This window comes from Thunnus thynnus, chromosome 14 (assembly GCF_963924715.1).
Source record: "Thunnus thynnus chromosome 14, fThuThy2.1, whole genome shotgun sequence".
In the NCBI taxonomy this organism is placed as follows: domain Eukaryota; kingdom Metazoa; phylum Chordata; class Actinopteri; order Scombriformes; family Scombridae; genus Thunnus; species Thunnus thynnus.
Window position 1 is genome coordinate 18442259 of NC_089530.1, and position 24062 is coordinate 18466320.

At 40.5% G+C, this 24062-nt stretch overlaps 1 protein-coding gene across 2 annotated transcripts in view; it reads left to right on the forward strand.

Moving 5' to 3' along the window:
- The first annotated feature begins 2202 nt into the window (after positions 1–2202).
- Positions 2203–24062, forward strand: part of adam12b (ADAM metallopeptidase domain 12b) — a 96466-nt gene continuing 74606 nt past the window's right edge. Inside the window, exons 1-3 of one of the 2 annotated variants that reach the window (XM_067610351.1) lie at positions 2203–3325; positions 19616–19737; positions 22904–22977. In XM_067610351.1, the coding sequence (XP_067466452.1) occupies positions 3211–3325; positions 19616–19737; positions 22904–22977 (311 nt within the window). In that variant the 5' untranslated portion in view covers positions 2203–3210. The remainder of the gene's footprint in view (positions 3326–19615; positions 19738–22903; positions 22978–24062) is intronic. The other variant, XM_067610352.1, reaches the window with a different exon arrangement.

Here is a 24062-nt window from a genome sequence, read left to right on the forward strand (position 1 = left end):
CTATCTCCGTATAATGTGGACTATGTGCTCTGAGGCCCCTCCACAGGCTTCCGAATGGCCTTGACTGACTCTGATGCCCCGAGGGAAACACTGATATGTCTGGCTTACAAAGGAGAACAGTGGCTGAGCTTACATGGCTAATTGTGTACATTCAAGCAGAGCCACTGATTATAAGTGTTTAATCATCTGACATTTCCCTGGCACCCATACTATCTCATCATCTAGCCTCACGGCCATCTCTTTCTGGCAGTGGCTCTCTGTTCTAGGATGGTGACTGTAACATCAACACAAATACTCTCCCCAGTGGAAATCTACAGTACTTATCAAATGTAGACCTTAAAATTGGTCTCACTGACAAATCTTAAGGGTGAGCAACAGGCAACAAAAAAACAGGTGGTCATTCAAAAACACAGACACAACAGAACCAATTCAACGGTTGAGGCTGATAAGCAAATAATAAATGTGTTTTTTCAGGTTCACATTTTAATAAAACTCTTCAGAATTAAAATTATGATGAGGAAGACATTATGACATAGTGGGATTTTAAGGACATAACTCATTCAGAGTCACCTAAGGCAAAGCAATGCATGTTTTCAATTTATTTGCAGTTTGCAGCCTCAGTGGAGATGTGGATTGAACTGACGCCTGCACACAGACATCTGCGACTTTTTTGCCTGCAGCGTACGAACACACACTAAAAAAGATTAGACTAAACCAGACCAGGTAGCCTCGGCAAAACACAGATGGGGCCAGATGGTGATGACAGTTCGTCTGTTCGTCTGGGTCTATGAGTGTGCGTGTGTGTGTGTGCATGTGTGTGTGTGTGTGTGTGTGTGTGGACACAGAGATAGTGAGCAAGAGACTGTCATCCCAGGGGTACTTTGACAAGAGGGGTGGCTTTTTCTATGCTCATACTTAAATTGAATGAGGACAGTTAATTTCATCTCTGCATTTACAACCTCAGTCATTACAAATGCAAATTGCAGGGATAAATGTTAACATAGATAGATTTATATGAAATCCCAGTCCAGATCCTAAAGTTTCCACAGATGTCAAGATTAAATGTGTAGTGAATGATCCACAGTTCATCTAGAATTTGATTTCCATTTGATACAATGCAGACACAATAAAAAGCATCTTGGGTTTGAATATTTCATTAAATATATACTGTAGTTTCAAGAAAGTGGTTTAACAAGCAGAAATATTAATGTGTGATATTGTCATACAGCGGAGAAAAATATTGGGAACTCGTGGCTCAACAGGTTAAAAGCTTATGATTATTTTTTGAAATGTCAGTTTGTTAATCCCATCAGCATATATGCAAAGATGTCAGGACCATAGTCAGACTAGTGAACCACATAGGGGCTCTACCCTTTTCAATGTATTTTTTTTTTGGTTTTACTTTTATGTATTTATTTATTTATTTTTTGTAGCCCATTGGTTGTGTTTCTGAGGCTGCATCCATCATATCTAAAGAAGAGGGAGCTAGGGGAGGAGTCGCTCATCTTCATCTAGGGGTCCACAGTAGATCAAAAACAACACAGTTTAGCACACCAAAGAGCTGCAGAGACTGAGCCAGAGAGACATTGTGGACTGAAACAGGGAGATATAGATCACAGTTATTATCCATATGTTTGCCAATTTGTTATATAGAAAATAGATAAATAAATGTCAAAATTAGAAGTCTCATCCATTGTATACTTGTTGATTGTCATATCAGTAGTTTTGTAAAGTCTAGAAAAGATTGGCCGTCGTGATGGGCCCTCAATTAATACGGTTCATTTATATAGTGGCATATGTGTCTGTAACAAAAGAAATACTATATAGTCAGACCACATCTGTTGTGTTTTTACCACGGTACTGCTAATGCAAATCTAGCTCTAAACAGTTAAGAGGTGCCACAAGTAGAAGAAGAGGAAATGTTGATCAATAAACTGTACTAAAGAAAGGTTTGTGGTTTATAATTTGTCCTGTACTCCCTGTTCTGTTCTTTTAATAAACATTGGTACAGTAGGGGCCTCAAAGCACAGAGTCCAAATTATGCAGAGATAGAAATGTGACAGACACATGACTGGCAGGAGTTCTTCTCCTCATATGCAAACTGTCAGTCTGTGTTCATCATCTGGAACCAACCTACATGGCAGGAGAGCAACTCTCCCATGAGAATTACCCTCGTAAATGGCCTTTCTGGTTACACAGCCATCCGTGAAGTCTGTGGATATGAGCCGGCTAGCCAACAACTAACCAGCTACAAACGCAACCAAACATAAAAAAAATACTGTAAGCTAGCTGTGCCCAGAAGGAGTAGAGATGTTGCCCCAGCTGTGACCTCAGCACTTCATGGGTTGCTAGGTTACACATCGTTCCTAAGCAACCATAGGAAAAAAGTCAAAATATTGGGCCTATATGTTTTTTTTTCCAAGTGTTATCCAGCAGCTGAGTATTTTCAATGTATTTTTGTTATCCATCAGGTGTTTTCTGTTTGCCCTGAATGACATTTAATACAAAATTTGACCATGACTATCTGCTCTTGGGTGTCCATTGGATGTCCACTGCGCTAGCTGTGGCAAATCGCAATGTGGCAGAATATTTTACCTTTCTTTTTGAGTTATCAGAGACATCCTTAATGATTCTTGGTGTGTATTTGGACATGGGCTTTTTCTAAATGAAACAGTTGACCTTACCCGGGGTAAGTGTAAATGGGACGGGTAAGAAAGATCGCATTTGACAACAGATTGGGTTGAATCTATCTGGCGCTAGGACCCGGCAGAGTCTGTAGTGCACATGGCAGTGTGTGGCTGCTCTGGTACGACTGGATGGAAAGTCCGCTTCTCTACTCTCACACATCTCCTCTCATTCTGTCTTTTCTATCGCTCCCTGCAATGTCCCTCTCACATGAGCAACACGTCCACACAAAAACATTCAGCTAACACATGTATTTGCACGTCTTTCCCCAGACCTTTGCGCGACAAACGTCTGGTGTAGTACGGAAAACTTTTTGACAGCTTCTGTCTTGGAGTGACAGCCTGCCGCATCTCGTTGGAGTCTGTTAGGTGAAGATTTTTTTTCTCCCCCCCTTTTACTACTGTTGACTGCTCTGACCCGTTTCCCCACCCTGTCACCTGTGTGGAGTGTTTAGTCTTGCTGCATTAATAACGCAGTCCCGACCGGAGCGCTTTCCCCGGTTTCACCCCACCGAGACCGGGCATCATGAGAAGCTGGCGGCGGCGGAAGAACTTTGCTTTTCTCATCTTCGCTCTCCGCATCTGGTGCCTGTCCACGGCAACAGAAAATGCTGACAACAAGGTTTACAACATACAGGAAGGTAAGTAAAGGCAACATAACTGTTAAGACATAAGTCATTAATTGTCTGTATTTCTGCTGATATTGAGCCACAGTTTGGTCATCTGAACATGAATTTGTGTTTTGGCTGGATTTCTTTTTATGTCTCATTGGGAAACACACTCTTGACAGTGCAAGCAGCTTTGTAGGGTTGTTCAATATGTTAAAGGAATAATCACCCTCTTTTTTCATAGATCTACTTGATGGGAAACTTAAAATACCCATGTTTCACACCATTTTTGTCATTTCTCTTTACATGAAGCTCTATTCATTGTCATGCTGTGCATTTCACATTTGTGGCAGACAGAGGGGCAGACAAGAGTTTGTTATTTTAGATCCATCTTGCTGCTCAGATGGAACAATAAAAGGAAGTCAGACTGCTGTAGGATGGACAGATGAGTTTAACATCCAAGCAGGATATAGCCTCATCTTTAGGTTGTAAATATAAACTAAACAGGATGTTGTTACTCAGATGCTATATTTAATCTTCTGAATGAATAAGTCATTGATAACAGGGTGCTGTGTGTATGGGACAGAGCACGTGCCAAGATTCAAATGCTTGTTTGTTTTTTAATGTGTACGTGTGGCTGGGTCCGTAGTAGCAAGATAAAGATAGAAAAAAAAGTCCTCTTTGCAGGTTTACCCTCTGAAAAGCACAGGGTCAAAACTGTCAGACTTGTTTATATGGACTTGACAAGTCAGAAACTCAGGATCCAGTAAGCTTCAATTATAGAAAAAGGATAAAAAATAATAGTAAAAAAGATATCGCTCAATCTCAGGTGACTTAAATACAGTACATTACCTTTGTAAAGTGTGCTACCAAGATGTCATCATCACAGTGTCGCATCAGTGCATAAGGCACAGAATGCACACAAGTCATGAGAAGATAAAAATATTCACACTATGGCAAAAATAGAGGTTTGGATCATGTCTTGAATGCATTCACCAAGCAAATGTTAACTGGAAAGGTAGGCCACACATTTTCTTTAAAAAATGCACACACAGGGCTGTGCATTGTTACTGATTCGGTGCAAACAACAACATGAAGCCCGAGGAATCGGGGATGCATCATTATACAGTTTATTGCAAAGCTCCCCTGAAAATTATCCACACTAGCAGACAAGTAGAAAGATGCCGTTCAGGAGATGTTTACTGCACACATCATCTCAGAGTGGGGGGTCATTAAAGCTCTCACTCAGAGGGTTAGCTGATATATGAATGCAGGGAGTAAAAATAGTTTTAAGGGGTAGTGTGAGTATTGAAATAGGGCAGTATGCACCCAGAGCTTGAGGTGGAAGAAAAATAAGTGCCAGTTCTCCCCCTATTCACATGTTGGCCTGTGTATCGGCTGGTATCAGCAAATCATTAAGTATTAGGTTACATTCTGAATTTGTACAGTAAGTAAAAGATTGCTGATGTTCACAACATAAATGTATTTAATCAGGGGAACAACCATTTCAATTATAAGACTAAAAAATAATTAACTATGTACACTAGCTTTAGTGTATGCCAAAAGAGAAAAGTGGGTAGGTGGGAACAGGTGAGCATCACATATTGCCCCCTGGGTAATGCAGTTTATTTATGGCCATTATGAATTGCTCAGAGAACCTGATATGGAGAGTACCGGCCAGTAGTGTAGGCAGAAATCACAGTGTGGGTCGACACAGAGAAAACTAGGTGGGCCTAGCCCATCCAAGACCAATCATAGGCTACTATTAGGTTCTGAAACGCATAAATTAACCAAAATAGGCCATTACAACTATACTTGCCTGAATGCACCACAGTTTAATTATACAAGCCTTATACATCATCAGAGGCAATGTTACAGGCACCGAGACGAACATTAACAGCATCGCATATAGCCTGGCACAGTGGCCACATTTTCACACACACACAGCTGACAGACGCAACAGCATCATTAATCAAGCATATGGATAGAGGTACACCGGCACCAACATGCTCAGTAATGTTAAAAACGACACTTGAACATAGCCTGGCACGGTGGCCACATAAACCACACACACACACACACACACACAGATGGCAGATGCAGCAACATCAGCATAAAATCCAATAGCACACCCAACAAAAACAATACGCAATAAACAATATTATTGAAATAGGCAATAGGCTACATCAGTCCGAGCATACAGTTTGAGCAGAAACAGAGCAAATCTAAGTGCGAGCAGGGGCTATTTAAGTGCAAGGACTGATGTTGAGGGAAAGAATTACAAAAAATGAACATGAAATTAATAAATCATGCTCTCAAATTGAAAGACCATGCTCTTGAATAAAGATAGGAAAAAAAAGCCACATAAACTTCCTCAGTCTCCTCAGGAAATAGAGCTGCTGGCGAGCTTTCTGGACCATGGTGTTTGTGTGTAGTGACCAGGAGAGGTCCTCGGGGATGTGCACAGCAAGGAATTTGAAGCTGCTGACCTGTTTGACCTCAGCATCACCAATGTGGATGGGGAGGTGTCCATCCCACTGCTGTCTCCTGTAGTTCACAATCATCTCTTTAGTTTTATTGACGTTGAGAGAGAGTTTGTTGTCCTGACACCAGCTGGTTAGTGTCTTCACCTCTCTCTGATGGTCATATCGTTCTCACATATGTATTCCCTTTGTCCAGGTGGGTAAGGGTCCAAGGTGGCAGAAAGGGGATGCCACGGTGAGGAATTTTTCCTGCTGATAAATTTGTGACAACACTGGTGTTACCAGTTACCCCAGAGATTTTACAAGATAAGATATTCATCATTGACGCTTAATGTCTGTAGAGCGCTTACTTTGAGCTTTAACTTTATATTTTTAGTTTACATCTTTCCCTTACTCAAGAGTTAGTGTAGGCAGGCTTCAGGCTGCTGCTTTTCAGGATCATCAGTTGGTCCTCCTCCATGTACAGCAGAGTACAGTACCAACAGTAGGATGGAGCAGTGGTCTGCCTTTCCAAAAGCAGGGCGGGGAAGGGGTTTATAGCAGTCTCTGAATGGGGTGTAAAAGTGATCCAGAGTCTGCTCTCCTCTGGTGGGAAAAGTGATATGTTGATGGTATTTTGGGAGAGCTTTCTTCATGTTGGCTCCAGGAGAATGACCAAGATACAACAAGGCAGGGTTCAACGTTAATGTTTTTTTTCACTCGCCCAGTCGGGCAAGTTGATCAGAAATCTACTTGCCCGGAGTCAGTTTTTAGTTGCTCCTGTACAAATAGTTTTATTTATTAGCGGTTATTCAGTAACAACAAAGACTAAAGTTAATTGTCATGTTTAATCTTTATTTAAATAAATGAAGCAGAACAAGGACACAGAGTGTCATAGATGCAAAGAAACAAACATTCTTGCATATCAAAAATAGTATGACCCATCTCCTATATTTCACTGAACACTAAATTGTTTTGATCAGCCCAGTTTTTTTTAAATTATGGAATAGACTCCCTAACCCGATGGCAAATACATTTTTTAGACTCATTTCTTCCACTCCAAGCTTCCTGATTTCCCTTTTTAATGTTTCTTGTTCCAAGAGTATTTATGGCAGTGAAAACTTAGATGCACCACTGACTCCTCTATTTGACTGTGCTCACATAATCCTGAGGCAAGTTTGTTTCACGCATCACAATACTAGCCTACTCAATTCTTGATTGGCCAATGACGCGTGCCACTATTCTCCGATGCATGCAAGGGGAGGGGGCTATGCTGTCTGCCAGAGAACAAGAACGTAATTTATGATACGACGATGATTGAAAAAAACCATTGAAACACTTTTTATTCATTTATTTAACTTTTTTTTTTACCACTTGCCTGATTGGGCAAGTGAGTTGCTAGATTTACTAGCCCGATGTGGCATTTTACTTGCCCTGGGGAATCGGGCAAGCCTTATTGTTGAACAATGCAAGGGATCCTAATTTTCAAGTAATAAAGAATTGTAGGTGAAAGATGAAAAGCATTTACACATTAGTAGAACAGAAGGGACCACAAGGTGCCTGGGAGTGCAAGATGGGACTGAATAAAAGTGTTAAAGTGTTTTAGTGTACAGAGTCCAGGTTGTAGTAAACTGATTGGTAGGTACACAGGCCATAATGGTTTGGCCCAACAGTGGCCTAAATCCAGCCCAACTGGTTGCCAGACTGGAGCCAGATTTGTGATGAATGCCCAACTTGGGTCAATACCATGGGCTGACACTAGGCTGGCCCAAAGCTAGCCCGAGGGCTGCTAACTGAAACAGATTCTCAGCCCAAATCAGCCCAAGTCTATCCCCCCGAAACTCAGCCAAATCAACAGCCATATATGGAGCAGAGCCGACTGACACTCACTCCTCCCTTGCCAGAACACCTTTCTGCTTGCCAGCATTCAGCTGCAATCGGCCACCTGGACAGAGTTCAAAAATTGTGTTGTGGTAGCATTTGCTGAAGTGATGCATCAGATAATAAGGACTTTTACTGGAGGGATTTTGAAAGTGTCCTGTTGAGTGTATCCTGGCTTTGCTATTGAGTATTTTAATGTAAATATTCAACAAGTGAAAGCACTGTATTAGCTAATTCAAGTTTACTATGAGATCAAAATAAAATCCTAATTATTGAGTACATAAACAAACGCACACAATGCCCCAATAAGCATAGGTTTAATTTTTGAGAAACACTGTAGAAAATATATCTTTTTATAGAATTTACAGCACTATAGCATTCAAGTTATTTGGTTTGTCCACATAAATGTCTCATATTGTCCACAACCTCAAAGATTGACACCTGTCATTTTACATCAGAAAGAACACTGGATGCATCTTCCTAGAATAATAACACATTTCTTGTTTCAAGCCAAAATAACTACCTCTGTATAAATATTAAATTTTGGAAAAACATTCTATAAAAGAATCTGCAAAGTTAAAAGTCAGGTGATCAGTTGATTATAGTTGAATCAGCCGTCTGCTCATTAGCTTTCAAAAAAGTTGTTTATATCTATGACTGGACTACATTTGAGAAGCCATTTGTGAGTTCTTAAATCAAGCGTTATCGCCCTTCAGAGCTCAACTGCCTTCTGAACTTTTGCAGCAAAAATAAAAGAAGTCTCATAAGGGCAATAATCAAACAGGCTGTGTTTACTGATCTTTGATGAATCGCTCTGTCTGTGGCTCTCTGTCTCTGTCGGGCTCTCTTTGTCTCTCCTCTGAATATCAACTGCTTTTCTGAGGGTCTGATCTCCTTTTCTAGGCAGAGGAAACTCAATAAATAATTAGGGAGAGAACCAAATGACCTGGATTAGATTTGTGGATATCATCTGGTCAGACCGCGGCATCAGACAGAATTAATTAGAGAGATTAGAATGTCCGTGTTGTCTAAACAAATTGGCAGAGAGGAGAATGAAACTGCCCTGAGTGGCCTGAAACATAGAAATTCACTCCCTTCTCTCTCTGAGAAGCATAGCCCACCTTTCAGCACAGTTTCCTGGGATGTAACTCACACCTATCCTCCAGTCTGTGGTGGAACGCTGACGTATGGCTGCCATTTGGTTAAAACAACCCTTTTCTGCTAAAGCCATTTAGGAAATAATCTCACCCTGGTCGGTCTTTCAAAGCCTTGGGGTGGCTGTCGCTTGACATTTTGAGGACAGGCTGGCATTGATTTGTTGGCCACGAGGGAATGACAGACACAGTTAGGAACGTCTCCCTCTGTTAAGCATCATTGGTCATTATAGCCATCAGTGTGATTTAGCTTCCTCCTGCTCACCACGTGCCTCTTTGCCCAAGATATAATAGATAAACCGATGTTAGGAGACAACAACATTAGCTGATGAATAAACTGGCGGCATGCACGACTTGGAGATGCATACTGCTGTGTAATAATGTGAGAAACTAACATGCACACATGTTAATGCTCTGAGCATTTCCAGATGTCATGAGTGAAATGAACGAGACAGTGGAAATGAGGGAGAGTGAAAAGAAAGATGTGAGATTTGTGAAACTGTGAGAAATCTGTGTTTTAGACAACAACAGATCTGCAGACCCCCCCCCCCCCCCTCACACACACACCCACCTGCAGAGCCCAGAGAAACAGCACTCACAGAGTCACTCACACAGTCATAGGTGTGATGGACGGGGTTGGGTGCATTTCCCCCAGATCTGTATCAGCTGTGAGAGAACCAAAAGAGACATAGAGACAGGTGCAAAAGCATTCACAAACCTTTCTTTTTCATTTACCAAATTGATTGAATGTGCTATAATTCCTGTGAAGCTCAGGTATTTTGTTTTGGGACACAGTTTGTTTTTTTTTCTAAAATGAAGAAAAATGTGTTATTATTTTTTTTGTGGAGCGAAGAAAGAAAGGGAACACGGAGATGCTGCTGTCACAACTTATCTGTGAACAGCTAGTTGTTGGTATTTACACTAGAATACAGAGTGACGACAGATATCGGGTTTGCGAGAGGTGCACACATACCGACGTCGATTCTCACATTTGAAATGAATGACAGGTTAGAGGTGTAGTGGAAGAAATTGGGGAATATTTTGTCTTACACAAAGGGGTTGGTGAAAACATGAATTCTTTAGAACAGTAGTTTCTTGTTTGTTTCTTTTTCTTCGACAGAGTGTCCATCTGAAAAAATACTAAGTTTTGCTTGGATGAGAGCGAGTACAGAACAAGAAAGTGGACTGATGCAACAACATGATTCGGGTTTGAGACTCATGCGGTTGCACAGTGGGCTGGACCACCAGGATTGACCTACATCAATAATTTCACATCAGAAAGGTCATCACACCTCGGTGTCAGAGTATTTGCTGTTAGCTGTTGTTGAGTGGGGTCCTGCCATGCTCTTGGACTGCCTGTCTTTATATTATGGAAGCTTTTGATAGAGGGAATAGAGGCTGTTTTGAGAGAGTATTATACAAAGTTAAGACCTTTTGTAAAAAAAAAAAAAAAGACCTGAAAGGTAGAGGTTGGTTGTGCTTTGCCTCCAGCAACTTGGGACCTCTTGATACTTGTGTATAAGTGTGTGTGTGTGTGTCATGGAGGTGGATGTATGTGCACATACATTTGCATGCTTCTCAAAATCCTGACAAATATGAACCGTTTTATTGTTTGTTGTTTTTGGAGGTGAATATAAGTGTATACAGTATCTTTTGGATGAATATGATGACATAAATAAAAAATCCATATTAGTGGGAGTTTGTTTTACCCCTCAAATGACTATTAGGTGACCTAGCATGCGTGATAAGTTCCTGTTAATCCACAAATCCTCCAAGCTGAAATCCCCATAGCGCTGAGACATAATGCCCAAATCTGTGCAAGACAAGATGGGAATTGGCTTTTCCACTGTTGCTCCCACAGGATGGAACTGGGACATAAAGGCAAATCTCACTAGCCCATCCTGAGGAGTATCCTATTACCATTATTTCACTGTGAGCTGCTGACCTCGTAGCTTACTCTGTCAAGCCAGTAATGGACTGCTCTGTTTGTAATGGATCTGGAGGGGTCACACATCCAGAATTATCACCTCCTCAACTTCACTGCTAATTACTACAGTGTGTCATCACTGAGGAAAGTGAGCGATGAGAGAGTTGATAGAAGAGAGGATTGTTGAAAAATGAAGCAATGAGGGAATACTCAAATTCTCAAATCCTGCAAAGGGCATTGGGACTCTTTGTTTGTATTTGTGCCTGTCGGACCTATTTTCTCTCTTTCTCTCAGCCTAACTGGGTTCCTTGGTTTCTCCCACTGTGAATAAGAAGAACATAATGTTGTTCCTCAGTGGAAGGCAAATCTTACACCTCCCTGGTTTCTTTCTTTATCTATGTGATTTTGTTTTGGAGAGCTTATCACATCCAAAGAAACCTTTCCTGCCTTCCACACAAGAGGCTGGTGGTAGAGGAACCAGAGGGTTATAATACATTATTTAACAATGTATTTTTGTGGCTATATGTGTATTTGCATTCTGTAATTGCCTCTCTATATAGTAGTTTTCTTTGTTTCTGGCCACCTTTCCTGCAATGAATGCATGAATGTGATACAGAAGACAAACGTTTGGACACTTAACGTAATGCAGAAGAACATGTTCAATCATGAATTAAGTATTACCATGTCAGGCGACTATGTTGACTGGCTTATTTATTAAAACAAAGTGACGTAATGAATTTCTCAGCTCACAGTTTGTTTAGCTGCCCTGCAAATAGATCTTATTTTGTCCGCTGACAGAGTAGCTACACAAGGTGTGGTTGCTTCCCCCAGTGGTCAATACGTGTTTCATTTCAAACAGAGCTCCAGGACCTGTATTATTATTATTTTTAAACACTTCATTTAGTAATTCATGCCATTTAGACAAAAGTGGGACCAATATTATTAAAATGTACTTGCTGTTTCCACCAGTAACCACAGGTGTTGCCAAATCTGTTGATATGGGTAACAGTTGCCTATTTACGTAACCAACAGATATAGAGAAATATACAGTATGCATTCATTTTGAGTTGTGTTTTTGGTTGCCTAATGAATGTAATATAGCTCCAATATTCACTCTCCTTTTAGCTTTCTTTTACTATCCACCAACTCCTGAGGGAAAATTTAACTGCTAAATGCTCAGTTGTGTTCTTCTTGTAATTGCTAACTTTGTCTGTTATCCATTTGGTGCTGGGCAGATAGTGTGGAGTGGGTTCATCAGAGCTTTTTTTGCTGAAACGACACTGATGAGAGTGTTGAGAGTGAATCAGTACAGTAAAGGTACGGCTGTAAATACAAAATAATGAGCTGAAAGACGGTGTGAAGCTCCATAGAGCTGCAGGAGATAATTAACCGTGGGTTCATCACTATGAGTGAAACCACTCACACATTTGATCATTTGTTAATATAAAAATATTGATCCACTCAAAAGTGTGTTTTTCTTGTTCATTCAGTTGGATGTTTTGAGCTTCACTGTGCAGAATGATGTATGCACAGAGTTTGACATTTGAAGGCTGTTTTTCACATCCATCTGCTCAAAGTGGAAAGTTTCTGTGCTAATTAAAAATCTGAAAAGGAGTGGGCCTATGAGCAGGATTTGTGACATCACAAATGCCAATCCTGGACCAATATTCAAGTTACACAAGTGTGATGTGGAAACTTTGTGCACATGCACTGAGAATGGACTTTACAGTGAAGCAGGAGACATCTTGTGTCCAGTAGCTAAGTTTCTAAAATGAACAATATTTGCATAGATATAGATTTTGGAATTTGTAATGAGGGAGAAGGAGTAGATGACATTTTGAAGGATTTTAACAAGACTATTGAACTTTTTTTGTGGAAAAACCATATCAGACACAAATTATTATTCCAAGTAGAGTATTTTATACACATCTTAAAACATGTCTGGAGGGAATCTTTAAGGATTTTTACAGCATAGAAATTTCTCTGTACTGCTAGAAGTAAAATCAAAAGTAAAAGCTTTGGACAGACAAGCGTTTACTCTCCTATAAAAAACTACAACATTACTCGAATATCAGTTTTGGATCAGGAGTGTAACTTGAGAACAATATTGTTCTTTTTTGACACTTTCTAATGTTTCTGTAATAAACACTTGTATTTACTTTTGATTTACATAGTTACATGAAATTGTTGTAGTATCTAGTATTTTTTTTCCATGTGGACGTCAGAAGGAGTAACTGATATACAGTAGCAACAGCTTATGGGGATTCAAATAAATAATCAAGTAAACATCAAAGTCCCACCACAGTTATCCATCCACTTGAGTCTCTCGTGTAAAAAAATTTTGCAGTGAGCGCAGAATTACTGAAATTGCCTGAAAAATATACATGAAAAAAAACTACATACAGTGAATATAGTAACATGATTAACTGCAACTGGTTTCTTCCAGATAAAAATAGAAAGCTGAACCAGGATTGAGGCAAAAACCTAATTTCATAATTTTGTCTTTCTAACATAATCGCTATATAAATCTACTAAAAATATAATAACATTAAAATAAACAAAAGACAGACTCTGAGAGAGTACTCGGAGTCTGTCTTTGAACATTGATTGCTAGTGCCTGGAAATTACAGCTCTGACCAGTGTCATGTTGAATATACTGTAATTTCCATCTATTGCTGGAGAACATGAACCAACATAGTGTGAGCTACAGTTCATTATGCTGCTCAAGATGAAACACAGACATGAAAAATACATTTGTACATTTATTCTCTATGGAGCCAAAAAGCCTGTACGTGTATTTCACTGGATGACTTATTTTATTAGTTGAAAGTCTTTTCTTTTAAGTTGCTTCAAGCGAAAAAACATCAATTCATATGCAGCAAAGTAGCTGGCACTTCAGAGAGCTACAGCTGTACTCCTTTTTTAAACAATGCTGTCTACTTTTTGCATGTCTTTTATTAGTCTAGGAACATCATGTTGAAGATGAACTGTGTCAGCATTGTTTTTTTTTTCACTATTTATAAGAGGGATTTTAACATGAATTGTAAAATGCTCTCTTTGATGTGTTGGAAGGAAGAGTGTTTGTTATGAAAGGAAACCCAGGCTTTATTTTAGTTCTCTTGTTTCACACTGTGACAAGACTGAACAACCTATTATATGGCAGACAGTTCTTAGCATTATATTGATATCTCACTTCTTTGAGTGACTCAGACTTCTTGCTAATTAAATAAATGTCAGGGCAACCTCTCAGGTGTCGCTGTCTAAATGATATTGAAGGTGTAGTTAGATGCCATTTTTTTTTACTTCCAGGAACAGCTATATTAAGAAAATCATGAGCTCTACTATCAGTGCTGCCTCATTCGCCATTCTCTTTAAGGGCCCTTAACAGTATATCCGAGGGCACAATGTAGGTGTAGCATCCGTTGCCGTATTTAGGTCAGTGGTGTTTTCGTACAGAATCAGTAATTGGATGTAGACTCCCGCTATGGTGTAAGGTGTTTGTAGAGCGTTCTTTCTTCCACTTTGACCTAAAAGATGAAAACATTTTAGCATCTTTAATCCTCGGGTTTCTCGTGTAAAAGATTGTAGACCTCGGAGCATCTGAAGCAGAAGTAAGAAAACACCACAGGCACTAAGGTCTTCATTGAATCAGAGCAGCACTTTTCTTGTACGTTCTTTCCTCTTATTGCTCTTTCTCTCAGATACTTACAGTATTCCATGTGCAACCTTTGTGACCGTGTGTGATGTGTATATCAGTCGCGTGAAGTGCGTCATTTGTGATTGCAGATATTTTATATTTGTATTGGTGTAGCATACTTCTTAATGACCAATGACCCTCACCAGTGACCCTTTTTGACAACTAGTAATTGCTGGTAATTTCATTTAGAGAGCTTGCATCAGTCAAGCGTTTACTTAGCTCAAGGGTTTATTTTGTCCTTACACACGCAAGCAAATAAATGTCAAAGCTTTGGATTTACTCAGAGGAATAGTTTGACATTATGGGAAATTCGCTTATTTGTTTTCTTGCGGAGAGTTAGATGAGAAGATCGATACTACTCTCATATTTGTCCATTTAATATGAAGACCACAAGCAGGAGACAGTTATCTTAGCCTAAAGACTGGAAAAAGAAACAAACACTGCCTACCTGCACCTCTAAAGCTCAATATTTCTTGTTCGTTTAATCTGTACAAAAATTAAGTGTTTTACAGGGGGGGTTATGTGCAGGACTGTTTCTTGGCTGGGTGCAGTGACTTCCTGCAGTTTTGTTGTCACCATGAGGTTACTGTTTCCACCTGTTTTCAGTCTCCGTGTATAAGTTGAGCTAACTGGCTGCTGGCTCCCGCTCCATATTGAATGGACAGATATGAGAACGGTGCTGCTCTTCTCATTAAACTCGCTGCAAGAAAGCAAATACACGCATTAGAATGTTAAACAATATCCCAGTAATAATTTTGTAAAGCTTATAACCTGTAATGTTCAATTTGCATTGATTTTAATTAGGGATAGTTGAATCGATACCTCTCTGGCAACTGTCTCAACAGAAATGTCATTATAAGCTTCACAAAGGTAGAGTGCATTGCAGAACTGTAGTGTATGGAAAAAGTACAAAAGAAATAACGAACCTGTCCGCATTGATGAAAACACCTATCTCATGTCCATGCAGTGGTTTCACCTTGGCTCAATATGTTGCCATTTTGTGATCAATATGTAAGATCAATACAGCAGGCAATCCCGGAAATGGTTCTGGGTTACATCCAGATTTCCATCGAATCCAGTTGCAACAATTAATCTCAGAACTCACCTGTGCTTGTCAGCGTTTTCATAAAATAACCTTTATTTTCATGACATTTGTCCTCATGTATAATTGCGGTACCTTCATCTTCCCTTTCTTAGCTAAAAGAGTCTTTTGCAGTGAGTCACTGTTGGCTGAGTCACCTTTTGAGGGCTTTCACACACGCATCACAGGGGCTTGATTGGAGGCTTGGAGGCCTGGTTTTGCAGCAGCTGCTGTGCAGATATTGAACATTAAATCTTTGCCATTATCAAATCCATAATTATAGTTCTTAACCTCTGATCCGCTGTTATTAAAATTCTGTTTACAATGAACTGAAAAGTCACGTCTCTGGGGCCCTGTTGTGTTTCCCCTTTTTTATATTGGAACTGATTTGAAAGCTGTTGACACCAAGCCTGTGTGGTTGAGAGCAGCTATGAGCAACATAAAAGATCTGACATTGACAGTATTAAATAGAAGCCTTGTAGTAAGCTTTAGAAAGCATCAGCACTACTAAACAGCCTTGACTATTCCTCCTGTTGTCTCCTGTTTTTCTCTGCTCCTCACCTGATTCCCCTGTTTGTACATTTTCAAAAGTGTCAGCTATGTTTTACATCATTTGTAATGCTGACAAAATAACCTCACCACAAGGTCCATTTAGGAGTTGTTTTAAGGCTTGGGGTTTTTTCCAGTTGTCATAGGATTGATAAATTTTTTTTCCTGATAACTTTTAAGTACTCCTCCATGTTGAGCTGAAAAATGTGTTCTTGACCTTGGAAAAGGCAGTTGATAAAACAGAGTTACTTTAGTAGCTGTTATGGAGCTTTCTATCACATGATAATGTGAGATTGTGGTGAGATAATAAAAAAAAAAAAAAAAAAACATGTAGGCAATACTAATTTTTCCTTTCCATCAAATACACAGTATGTTGCACATAGTTTTTATGCAAATGTTACTTCAGACTTATCAGACCGCAGATTTCTGAAGTCCCACTGTGACCTTCGCTCCCTCTTGTAGTCCCTAAACACCTTGCCTATAGATTTGCACTTGTCCTTCATCCCCCTATTTTGACCTTCCTTACATTGTTTATTCTCTTGTTCATCTCAAGAGAAGGACTCCATGGTAACACTGTTGATTGGATGGATACAATATAAATGAAAAGCAGTGTATCCCGTTTCTGCCATAGATTAAAGCACAGATGATGCTGCACATATGCATTTTCCAACTATTATTTATGCATGCATAGCTGCCTTGCTTTGAATCCCCTCATACATACAGTACACCTTTCTCCTCCAAAAAGTACATATGCAAGTAAATGTGAGAGTCATCAGGGAATCTCACTGATGCAGCAGGTAGCATACTAAATGTACGTAATGAGGAGGATTTTGTCCTGAGTCCAGCAGCGCCCTCCTTTTCACAGAAGTAATTGTGGCTCATTTTGTTTATATTGTTGGCTGCGTCACTTCCCTGCTGAGCAAAGTGGACATCAGACCCTGTTTGAATTCATGTTACCTACCAGTTAATTAGTAATACAACTCATGCTCGGAGTGGATTGCTCAAATGGCAGAAAAATATCATCTTTGTTAGATCACCAACATGGAGTTAGCTTTAAAACAGTTCTGGTTTCTGAGGCTATGTAAAGAGAGAGTAGGGGAAAGATGTTTTTGGCTGCCAAACAGACTTTTTGTTTTTTAGATGTGTGACCCGCAGCTCATTCTCCCTTGTGTCCAATGTGGGGATTCAACTGTGGTTGACTTAGCAATCAGGATACTTTCCAGAAAACATATGGGATTAACCCAGTTTTAGTTGGAATTTCAAAGGTTCCCAAAGAGGATGAAGCCCATGAGGATGATCATGAATGTCATATTTCTTTTCTGTTTGAAGGAAAGGCTTCTTTCTGGGGAGCAATGACGGATGTTGCATACACACTTTAATCTTTATCCACACTAACACTGGGGCCTGGTGGACACAAAAATGTAGACAAACTCACATACTGTACAGCATGCAGCTCTCTCTCTCTCACACACAGTACTCATAGACATTATTTGACACATCAGTATGTTTCCAAAAGAAGTGCTTGTTGGATTGTGGAACAGCATCTGAAATTCCTGAAGTGGGGAGGCTGCATCCAACATTTTTTGTAACTGACAATCTAATAAGTACACCCACGTCATGCAGCGATTTGCCAGGTGTACGGAAGTGAGAAAGTAAGCAGGATTTATACTTGTTTCTCCTTTTTAATTCTGCACACAACTACTTCTGTCACTCTCCGTGCGAACAAAGGGCAACACCATGAAGCCCTCAAAGAGAGATTATTCAAAAGTGTCTAAATGAATTGTGTCTCTCCCCTCTCCATGACGGCAGGCCTTTGGCCCCGCTTTAAAGTGTAGCCATTCAGAACAGCTATAAACACTTTTGCCTTCAGATGTGGTCGGACGGCCTTTAGTTTCCTCCCCTGCTTTGGTATTGTTTAGTTATCACAAACTCATTCAGCATCTGAGAGATCAAAATGAATTGTGTGAGACACCAGTAGAAGTGCTGAAGTCTTTTATTAACAAGTCAGACTTTCCTTTTATAGCTCCTTTTTAATGGCACTCTAGCCACAGCCTGTGGTCTCATTCATGCTGCTTCGTCTGTCTAACGTGGTTTTCATGCACCACTAAAACCAACAAACTACTGTCGGCACATGTTCAAATACCCCATTAAATATAGGAGGTCCCTTTTATGCCCTTGTTAGCTTATTATGCACTGTGGATAAACGGAGACTCTGGGCCACACTGAGAGCACAGGGCAACCGCCGCCGCAGACAGTTTGAAGTTGAAAGAATTGCAGTTGTGTTTGGCGCAGGAGTCGTCGCTGAATTTTGTCTTCAAAGACGAGCAACATCAGACTTTTAAGAGACCAGAGCAGCTGAAAGTGAAGACATCAACCGCCGGGAGGAGAGGAAGAGTAAACAAAAGTATGTCAGACTGAATTTCTGCACAGTGTACTACTGAACTCTTGTTGTACCCCGCGTGACGTTACGCATGCACATTCAGTCACACAAATGCTTTATGTTCTCATCTCAAGGGATTAAGGAACAGGCCTAGACCTTAGAAGTACAGTAAATAGAGACGCAGCGTGCTCTTCGAGTCTTCCTTTGGTGATAGCAGGAGTGTGAAACCTCAAATAACCTCTCCCCTCCCCTCTAACACTCCCTCTTTACTCCATCTCCGCATCTCCTCTGTGGGCTTGTAACATTTATTGGGCTTCACAGGAAGCCTGCTGGGCCTGCTATAATACAGGCATGCTCAAGTTAGGCTGTGGGAGCATTAGGGACAGCCTCAGTTGTCTGTGGGAGAAGAGGGAGGAGAGCTGGGAGAGACGCCCAGAGAGCAGAGGGAATAGTGACTATGATTCCCACATTCTGCTTGAAGCCACCGGTGTGGTTTATTATATTTCATCCTATGCTATATATACATCCCCATACTGTTTGCCTCCCAAATGAGCAGTCTTTTAAAAGCTAATTAGCATAATTGGCTTCTAACTGTACAAATTTTACTTTGGTAAAAGTTAAAAGGAGTAAGATGCTATGTTTAAGAGAGAAAGTGGAGAGGAGGAGGAAAAGCAGCAGACTGCAATGCCAGTTTCTGACCTACTATAGTATATTAAGTGAAAGAGGAAAAGAAAATAAGTAGTGGGAAGGACAGTTTCATCCTGCCAGTGTTTTTTTTTTTTAACTCAATTCCTGTCTGGAGATATAGTAAAGGCTGAGTTCCTCATAAACTGTGAGAGCATGTATTATTGATGCTTGGTTCGTGGCTGTGGTCCTATTGCAGAGGCCCTTTTGGGGACAGTGCATCTCCCCGTAGGAACAAGAATGAGTTTTTCCTCTTTCTCAGCAGCGCAGTCCACAATCTTTAATAGTGCGGCACAATGTGTCCGAGGCTCTCCTGCCTTTGTTGCAGAATTGAAACATTATTGCTGTGCTTGAATTATTGAGGATATTACAAAGCAGTTTTGACCCATGTTGCTGACCCCGCTGCCTGCCTGCCTGTAAAACAAAATCCACTGTGATGTTTGTAATGTGATGTAAAAATTTCTTTATTCGAGTCAAGGTAATTTGTTCTGATGATCTTTTTTTACAGGAAGTAGTCCAGACAAGACTGAACAGCGAGAGGATGCGGCTAAACCAGAGCGATATGGGACAACTGTACCTCTGCTGCTGAAGGGCACGGAGCGCAGACCTCTCAGCCAGCTCACGTCTGGGGTAAATACTCACAAGGCCATTTAGCAGAACTAGCTCAATGCTTATAACCTGGCTCAGACTGCAGCCTAGCTGATGCCAGTGTGCTTCTAAGAGCTCAGCCAAGTACAGATGTCTGGCTTTTTGTTTGACATAACCACAGTATATACTTCACTCCCCTGTTGCTTGATTTTCTTCAGTAGAAAGTCCCCTCCTTAGCTCTGTTTATCCTGTGTCGGTTCCCTGTTGTGGTTTCTCTCCTTTGTTTTGAATATGTCCTCTTTTGTTTGTTCTATGCAAGTTTGCCCTGTAGGCGATACATATTGTGAAATTATTCCAGCAACTCGTCAGCCTTTCGGCAATTCTACAAGTCAGCGGTGCTCAAACCTGATGCTGTGAGAAAGATTCACAGTAGCGAGCGAGTGAACATGTCTTTTCTGCACCATAAAGTAGATGTACATACAATACAGCGCATGTGCACAGTTAAATTAGTGCACTCTGGTCACACGCTTGTGTTCTCGGGGAAAACCAGCGTGTCCCACTTACTACAGCTGGAAAAGAAGCTGTTTGAGATTCGGCATCCCCCACCACAACTTCAGGAAACTTTTCCAGAGGAGGGAAATGCGTAGGTGTTGAGAACTCCCTGAGCAATCAAACATTTTTCCTGGTGCAGGGAAGTTACCATCTGAAAGACTTGTTTTTTCCAGCCAGTTATATGCTCCTTGCTCAAAGTCAGTCAAAAAAAGAAGGGCAGTGATGTTAATTACTTTAATTGTCTATCAGCAAACATGTCAAATGACAGACAGGAGGGAAAATACATCTTAAAGCTTTAAAGCATAATTAAGTTAAATAATTAATTATGTACCCTTTTTTCACCTGACATAAAGCTTTTTTGTTAAGAAGATATAGTGGTTTTACAGTAAGCCATCTACAAACTGACCCTTTCTCAAATTAAACTGACCGCCAGGGCAGCTAGTGATTGTTTTATCAGAGACTGCACTAAGAATTAAACCTCTCAGGATAACAGATTTATTTAACTGGTCCTCGTGCCAGTGGAAGGTTATCAAGCAGTCGTAAAGTATTGCAGAGTCATTACTTACAGTCTTTGCTGGATGGGTGACGTGACATCACACACACACACACACACACACACTGACTCTCAGAGAGCTGAGGATCGCCTGGAAAAGAAACTGTATTGGCCTGAAGGCAGTGGTCAGCAGACCTAAGAAATGTCACAGTGAAAGAGGCCTGGTCTGACATATAAACTGATGATACATGTCTATTCCTCACTGTGCACATCTAATATTTTATATTCCTCTGTGCTAGTATGGACATATCAATCATTTTTCTTAATTTTTTTGTAACTTTCTTAACTTTTTCTTTTTTTATGCTCATGTTGTAAGAATGGTCTAATGACACTATGGGCTTTAGGGTGTTAATACACTTTGTTTCAGTCTGATAACAAACAATTCCCTGAAAAGCATCAAGTCATCTTAGAGCTATTTGTCGGGAAATTGCCATTTTGAGATTCTATTAAGGATTAAATCTCAAAAATGACATTTGACATTGTGAGAAAAATCTCCATCATCTTCATTTCCTTGGTTCATTCTGCCATAAATCAGTCATACTGAAACACTCACATCAGAGTCATCACAGTCGTTCCTACACTGTAATATTAAGGACATAATGTGTAACTTCTCCACATTAAAATGTCTAAAAACAACTAGACCCATGTCATATATTTTGTTGAGTAATTAAATTATCCCAAATGTTTCCAACAATGTTCAAACCCAGACAAAGCTGTAATTTTAATTAAGGTCATGGTCCGTTTCATTTGGTCGCTTGTCAATGGTGTCAACTATTTTTCCACCAGAAAAATGGTTAGGCCTGGTGGGGAGGGCTGGGGGTCACAGCACAGAGTAGCAGAATGAGATGTCTGTCCTCTCTCCTGCGCTCTGCTGTCAACACACATAGCTGGAAGCGAGCAGCTGCTCTCATGTCTCCCTGGGTCTCGGTGCTTCTTTTCGGCAGAAACTCTCCCGCTCTCTGCCTGTTCAGCCTGCTCTTGGATGGTAGACGGGTTGCTCCGATAGCTGCAGCCTCACCATCACACACACGCTCGCTCTCTCTCTCTCTCTCTCTCTCTCTCTCTCTCTCTCTCTCTCTCTCTCTCGACCACACACCCGCTACACACTGAGCTATTCCTTAAAGGAGCTACGCTACATCTTAAATATATATATTTTTTAAATCCCCAATGCTTAAACCCAACGGGGGGGCAACCTGTGCCAACAGGCTTGCAATACACTGGTGGAAACCCTGGCGTCATATTCCTTCTACTCCCTCTACTTGCTACAACTTCCGGGGAAGCACGGAAAAGACCAGATGATACATCAGAGAGTGAGGAATTTCAATATCGATCTAGCTTACTACGATGTGCTACTATTACAAGTGGCTCATGCCAGCCATCAGGCTAATGTGTACAGTAACATATGTGTATATAGTGGTAAGTTAACTTAACGTTAGCTAACATCACTTGCAGCTATTTCATTAGAATGAAATGATATGATGTGAATATAGCTTTAGTACATTACCTTGTCCGTGAACATGATTTCGCCATTCTTCTTCTTCTTCTGTCTGAGTCACGTCAGATCTGTTTTCAATGGTGGTTGTTTACCAATGAAAACAACAACTCCCATGATCCCACGCTACTTCAAGACGTCATCAAACTTCGTCTTTTGTTATTATAGATTATTTTGTTGTTTTGATTGAGAGACCCATAGCGGCAGATATTACATACTGTGCGTTTAAGTCTTTGAACCAAGGTCAAGTCTTACTATATTAACCCTAACCCTGGCTGACAAATATTAAACGTATGTTCTTCTGTACCAATTTATTTTTAACAGAAACCAGCAGTATGGAGACATGGTGTGGATAGAGAACTTTTAAGTTGTGCATCAGTAAAAGCTAGAGTCCAGTTTACCTACTTTTGTGTCATACACAGACTTGGGAAGTGTAGGATGTGGCAGCTCTCTTCCTGTTCCTCTACTACTATTGTGCCTTGCCACATCCTGCTTTGTATCGAGCCTGTGTGTCAAAGTAAGGCGAAGCTTCACACAAATGCTGACCCACAGGCAGGATGGGTGAGATCCAAGCACCACCTGAACACTCCTGTCATCTTTTTGTGTTTCAGAGTTATCCTGCGTCACTCCAGTTGCTGGTACGTGCTGAAGGTGAACAGCTGATCCTGGTGCTGGAGAAAAACGAGTGAGTTTTCATCTGATTCATTTGAATTTCATACTCACTGTGGGCACTAGGACAAAGGAAACTAGATATTTATTATGTTAATCACACACAGAGAGCCGAAAGATAAACCCACGCTCCCAGCTATGGCATACTAGAGTTACTGTATATATGCAAGAGGAGGAGAAGTTGTATGGGTCTGGGCTGTGATATAGTGTATTCAAGGAGGGAGAAAATATTATGTCCCCTAGTGATTGGATTCTTTTATGGTTCAGTTTCTCTGAAGGGCCGAGAGATGAAAGCTGATAAAGAATAAGGCAGAAGAGAGTTCTGAGGATATGCTTGTCTTCCCCTCCTTTGCTTTCCCTCTCCACTCCTCTCATCAATCCACTCCCTTCCAGACTGCGGAAAATAACACCGTGCACTGTGAAACAAGGGGTGGGGATCATGTGGAGTTCATAAATATGTAGATACACACACATACTCACGCACAAACTGTTCCATATAGAGAGGAAAGATTGCTGTACAGCCAGAAAAGAAGAGTGCGTACAGGCCAGGTTACATGTCCGGGGAAATTTACAATCTCGCAAGAATGATGGCATCGCTGACTCAGGTCTTGTTTCTGCCAATGTTTCTCATTCAGTGGAGACATAATATTTTACACTGCTGCTTTGGAATACAGATATTGACACTAGATTGATTGACTTGGTCTACAACTGTTCAGACCCCATCACTGGTAACTCTACTACAAACACAGATCGGACCGCTGAGATTTTCAAACTGCGGAAAAAGTGGAAGTTTGGAAAATGTACAACCACTGCTAAGATTTATTCACATATTCATTCTCTTTTCCATCTGTCATATAATAGTCAACACCTGTAAAACTACATTTAGAAAGATTTAAACAGACTATTATGTGAGCCGATGAACATTTAACTTATTAAACCCCCCTCCTCTTGTCTCATATCACCTCACCCACAACATAATAAGGTACTCTGCCAACAAAATTCAAGTAACCTTAAATAAAAAAAAAATTTAAAAAACACACTGTCCTGACTGACCCTTCCCAATTCCCATTCTAAATGTGACCTCTAGTGATCCCAGCATCA